Source organism: Curcuma longa, chromosome 9 (assembly GCF_044706935.1).
Source record: "Curcuma longa cultivar G26 ecotype Majalengka, Jawa Barat chromosome 9, ITB_CL_G26_1.1, whole genome shotgun sequence".
Lineage (NCBI taxonomy): Eukaryota > Viridiplantae > Streptophyta > Magnoliopsida > Zingiberales > Zingiberaceae > Curcuma > Curcuma longa.
Genome location: NC_133869.1, coordinates 9,578,306 through 9,584,213, shown reverse-complemented (window position 1 = coordinate 9,584,213; position 5,908 = coordinate 9,578,306). Strand labels below are relative to the sequence as shown.

Sequence of the window (5,908 nt, the reverse complement as noted above, 5' to 3'; positions counted from 1 at the left end):
AAGTAAATCAACCATTAATGAAAACCAAATCTTTAAACAAATGTAAATATTTTTTTAATATTATTATTTTTTCAATTAATCATATTCTTCTAACCTCTAGGCACATTTCGGATTCGGTTGTTCCTTTTCATATGCCCGATCCGATTTGACAATATGAACCGCAGTCATGGTCAAAGAGCCCGCCACCAATCTAATGGTTGATTTACCTGTTTGCTGTTGTGCGTCACACGCGGACAGGAAATAGAATCTTCTGATCCAATCGCAATTACCCAAAACGCCACCAAATGACAGATATGAGACGCTAGGCTCCGCCGTCCTGTTGGCCCCACTCAGTAACCTGTCCTAGAGGGGGTACTTTTCTGGGTGTTTAGTTGCTCGTTAAAGCGGCGATATCCTCGTTCATCCATCGCCTCTCCCCGTGTCGGCTCTTTCCCCTTCCTCAGAAACGAAGCTTCGAGTTCATCCTTTTAAGATCCGATTCTCAGGAACTCGAGAGCGAAAGAGGAGGAGAAGAGGAAGAAAGACGATGGAAGCGGAGCAGACGGCGATGGAGGAGCTGCAGTCGTTGCAGAGGAAACTCGGGAAGAAGCAGTCGTTCGAGGAGGCGGTTGCTTCTATTGCATCTCTCGTCCGCGGGAAATATCCCTCCGCGTCCCCGTCTCTACGAAAATCGGTACCTTTCCTCTGTTTCTCCTGTTTTTAATTTGATCGTTTGAGAACACAAAACTGGCAAAATCGGTGATTCTTTGAGATTTTAAATTAGTCGTTCGTAATACGTTTTCTTCCTACCTGCATCGGATCTTTATCGTGTTTAAGTAAATTTCCTATGTTTACGCCCTGCTGCATTTTACGGTTTTATCGATGATTTTCTTTAATATCCTTAGGCAGAGAACAAAAGGGATTCTTACTGGATGTAAAAAAGGAAATGATTTTAGGAGATGTTTATGGGGGCAGAATGCCCATTATATGATGATTGCTAAATGTGAGAGATGGAAATAGATCAATTAATTCTTCATATACAAGACTATTAAATCATCTGGTGATCCATATGACTGGATTTGGTGTTTACTTATTAGAGAAAGAAAAAAAAAATCGACGTGCATTATTATTTGAGATTTTCCACAAGTTCAGGGACGCCTTATCTGTATCTTAAGTATGCCAAGATCAAAATTATCAAATTTGCATGGCCTATTTATAGGAAAATGATTTATAAAGAAGTAATTGTTGGACTTATCCTATGTTCTTGTCAGTTGGTTCAGCACTATCATAATCGTTGACATTTGGAAATTTTGTAAGCTATATGATGATGTTAATTTCTCTTCAGTTACAACCCCTCTAGTATTCAGAAATTGCTGTAACAATGAGGAACTGAGCCTCATACTCACTAGAGCCATCATATATTAGCGTCTTTTTGCATCATAAATCAAATAAGATTTGCCTTGTGATAAGCATGCAATATAAATTTGTTTGGAAACAAGTAGTACTGCCCACACCTTGGAGCTAGGAAGATAATGTAAAACTCTATCATATGTGGGGTGGTGTTGTTGATTTTGATTGGGTTTCCCCCCTAACGAAGGGAATAAAGTGCCTTTCTTGTCTTAGGGTAGTTCCAATTCCTCCCACAAATGCAGCATAGTTACCTCAAATGATTTAGAATGGTCAGGATTTCTGATATAGGGGCGTCAATCATCTTTTCTTTGTTGTTAAAAGACTTAGTCCACTGAAACTCCTTTCTTAAGATAATAAAATATCTATAGTTTGTCACAAAATTGTAGAAGCTTTGAGTCTCCTCAAGGGTATAGGGTTCAAACTAATCCTCGATGTCCTTAACCTTGTTGAATTAAGTCAAAATGCCCCCTACAGAAATAATAAACTTAAGGAAGAGAACCTAAGATTATAAGAGCACTTTTTAAGGTTAATAAATAGCTTCTCAGCCTGGAAGCTATCAAAGACTAAGTGAATATGTTCTACGTCAGTGTTGTGCACTTTGCTATAAACCAAGATGTATGAAAATAAACTACCAAAAACTTTCTTACATTAGGTTTTAGCACTTGATCCATTATCCATATCAATATGCTTGGGGTATTTGGAAGCCCAAAAGGCATAACTAATCATTCTTATGGTTTGCTCTGTGTTTTAAAGATGAATTTTCACTCATCAAAATTTGATGATATCTACTATGCAAATCAATCTTGGAGAATCATTTGGCTTTAACCATTAAGTCGAGCACCCCATTAAGTCTAGGTATAGGAAACCTATACATGATCATGTCACATTCTCCAAGGGTCATTTTTTGAGTGTCAGCAATGCAGAATGACATAAGGACACACACTTTCTAATCTTTTTCTTGGAATTCTTCAATTTGCCTATTTAGTTCAATACATTATAGAAATTCATGCTGTAGGAGAGTTTCAACTTGCCTATTTAGTTCAACGCGTTCCATGGGATTCATGCAGCAGTGTGGAAGATTTGATAACTGTGATCAGAAACAAGGTCTATTGCATGTTGCTTGTGCATAAAGGTGGTTGTTCCTTATTCTTCTGAAATTATGTCACGATACTCATTTATATATTAACCTCAGGGGATAGTCTTCTGTTAATGTATCAAACCAACCTTAAGATCCTAGGCTGCTAGGGCTACTATAGGATAATATGGTTTCGATGGAATGGGTTAATCAGAATGTAGAGACTTTGATGATCTACTCGAGCATTATGAACTTGTGGTAGGCTTCTTTAATGAATAAGGAGAAAATAACCCATGTTCTCTTCTAATTTCTGGCCTAAATTCATAAATGAAGTGAATAAGGACAACTCTAAGGCCTTCTCTAGCTTCACTATGCATGTGATGTTCCTTAAATTGACTTGTTAGTGGATGACTATGTCAAATTTATCCCTGTATTATATAGTTGGTCTCTAAAGTGTATAAACGTTTTTTTTTTTTTGTTAGTCTTTCTCTCATTTTATTCCATTTTGTAATAAGTTCTAGTTTGTGTTGATCTTGATTAGCCTGAACACTGCCAAAATTTCATAGCAATCCCAGTGAGTTTCATTTTAGCAAGATGGGTTGGGGTCATGCGATACCAATCAAAAAAATCTTCAATCTCAATCAACCAATTGAAGAATGCATTTGGATGTAACCTACTGTTAGAGCTAAGAACATCCACCATAATGTTTTTAATCTCATCTTGCTTGACCCTATCTCTATGGTTTTATTAATAAAAAAGGTAGTTCTCATCTCTAGAAATGGGTTGAGTTCCTGTTAGGTGGAATGCACGTGCTTTCTAAATTATCTAATATTTTAGAATATTTCCTTTCCTTATATTACTTAGTTTTCTAATAAGATTTAAAAAATTTTCTAGGTCATCCACTTGAGTTAGGGTATTACAGGTTCTTTCTAAGCTATTACATTTAGTTTTAAGAATCTCACACCTATTATCTACATTTATCATAGTGGAGTTTGTCTTGTCGGACCTAACAGTTAATAAATAATGAAATTTATAAAATTTGTAATACTAGTAAACCAAGGGTACAAATAAAGTACTTCAACATTTTTTTAAGGATTGAACAAATAAGAAAATGAAGGCCAAACAAACTTTTTTTGTTGTAAGTGGAGACAGTTAGGGATTTGTGAGAAAAACTAGGTAAATCTAAAAATTCAGTAACCAACTAAAATAAATAAGAGTAATATTAAAATAAAAACAAGTTTATTGGGTAACACAAGACTATTCTGTTGTCAAAGTTTGTTGTGTTGATGGGTTGATGATATGAGATGATAATTAACACAGATTAGAATATATTTGAGATTTGGGGATTCGATGTTGCTATTGATTGAAACTGGTAGATGGCGGTGAAGCAGTAGCACTGTAAGAGGAGTAGTCGATGTGGATTCAGTCGCGAATGGTCAAACATGAAGCCTTCACCAGCAAAGGTAGTAATGTTCTTGGGAGGATGGGGTGATTCTTGGTCAGGGTGATGCTCAGTCAAAGGCATTGTTCTCGAAGTAGAGGACTGGAGAGGCATCGCTGACCTTGCAGTTGAGGATTGGAGAGGTCTTTGGATGACGACTAAGCGTGTAGGCTATGGACATCCTGAATGGGAGAGGAGTTGATTGAGGATATTTAGGGGCTCTCGTGGGGTGGGTTCACAGAGATTGAGGAGATTATCGGAGGAGCAACTGCAAAAGATTATCATGACAACGTTGGGGAACCTAACTGTTGAACAACACTGATGGAAGATCTGATCAGGTTGTGCGAATAAGATTGGGTTTGGTTTAGATGATCAAGGAAACCATGAGCAGATAAAGATGTCGAACAACAAATAAAGATTGCACACCAAGAAATGAAACCTAATCAGAAACCTGTCTTTGACACCAAATGATGCCATACCAAAAAAAACTCAACTTATCAATAGAGAAAAATATTATTAATTGAAAGATGCTTGAGTACCAGGTATCTTAATTCTTTTATAGACTAGCAATAAGACATTCTTTGTAAAAATACCAACTGAGCTATCCTAAAACCTCTAATAAACTTCCCAAATAATTTTAAAAACTCTAATAGACTCTCAACTACATGTGACGACCTTAAAATTTAAAACAATAGAATTAAAATAACTTCACCAATAGAAGACTTACAAGTCCGTGATATTGATATCATCAAACTTCCATGCAGAAGAAATTGATAGAAAAGTGAGTTTTGAAGTCATGATCAAGTGCATGACTGCGCTTATAGTAGAGGGAAACAAATGGAGGGCGAGCACAATTTTCTCAATTAGGAAACGAAGGGTTAATGTTTGTTTTCCCTTCAAAATGAACTTCAACAACAAGAGAAAGTACTTCAAATCCATCAATCCAAATAAGGTCTAGCATTCTATCTTGTAATAGATGGATAACGTGAAGATATAGTCAAATTTATTAGGATATCTTTAATCAGAATACATGGTAATGAAGGATGAAATTCTCTGATTGCAGTAACTTCAACGGAATAATTAGGCAATTTCTTCAATAATTCAACATATTGTATGTTGTAAGTCACACTGTGGTTGATTTTCCCCTGCAGATGTATTCTACAGTTTCCCGAGTAGCTACTCTTCTTCAAACTAGATATACAACACCAGCATTCTGGCTCACTGGTTTAAGGCTCTTTGAAGAAGTTGAAAAATTGGTTACTGATTCTAATGAAAAGGAAAATATGAGAAAATACATTGCCAGAGCACGAGAGCATTTGAATGAGATGGATACTGAGGTTCCTCTCGCAGACACAAGACGGAATGGTACTCTCAATTCCAAACAACTTTTTATTTCTGCTGGCTTTCACTGTCTTAGATTTCACCCAGGGTGGACTATTTTTGCTTGCATATTTTCCTGTGTGAACTGAAGTTGGCTACTAACTGCGAAGTTTCATTTGCTAAGATATCTGGTCCTTTGAAATAATTTCTATATCATATGTGAAATTCAAAAGATTTTGACATTTCTTGTGGAGAATAACTGATAATTCTATAACAAATAGAATTGCACCTATTTTCCAAGGCCCATATGTGAAATTTGAAAGCTTGACATCTCTTGTGGAGAAATAACTGATAAATTTATAACAAATAGAATCCTATACTAGATGTTTCATATCTACTACAAGAATTAAGAATACTAGCTCCAGGTAGTAGCCTGTCATGCAAGAACTGTATCAATAATTAGTAATATCAATTCCCGTGCCTCGAAGAAAAATTAATAATATTGATTTACTGGAGGTTGGGTACCTTGAAAGTGGCCTCTTGGCTCCTTTTCCTGAATCATTTAAGACCTTGATGCACTTCAGAAAGAATGGAAATTATGGATTGCTTCAGACAATACAGTGAATGTCGGTATATCTTTAATTTTGCTATTGTTTGTTTCCAGAATCTAGATATCTATTTGA

The 5,908-nt window shown here is 36.1% G+C and overlaps 1 protein-coding gene across 1 annotated transcript in view; it reads left to right on the top strand.

The window, feature by feature from the left end:
* The first annotated feature begins 428 nt into the window (after positions 1-428).
* Positions 429-5,908, top strand: part of LOC141834577 (E3 ubiquitin-protein ligase AIP2) — a 12,899-nt gene continuing 7,419 nt past the window's right edge. The window contains exons 1-2 of the mRNA XM_074721891.1: positions 429-673; positions 5,057-5,270. Coding sequence (XP_074577992.1) covers positions 527-673; positions 5,057-5,270 — 361 coding nt within the window. The 5' untranslated portion in view covers positions 429-526. The remainder of the gene's footprint in view (positions 674-5,056; positions 5,271-5,908) is intronic.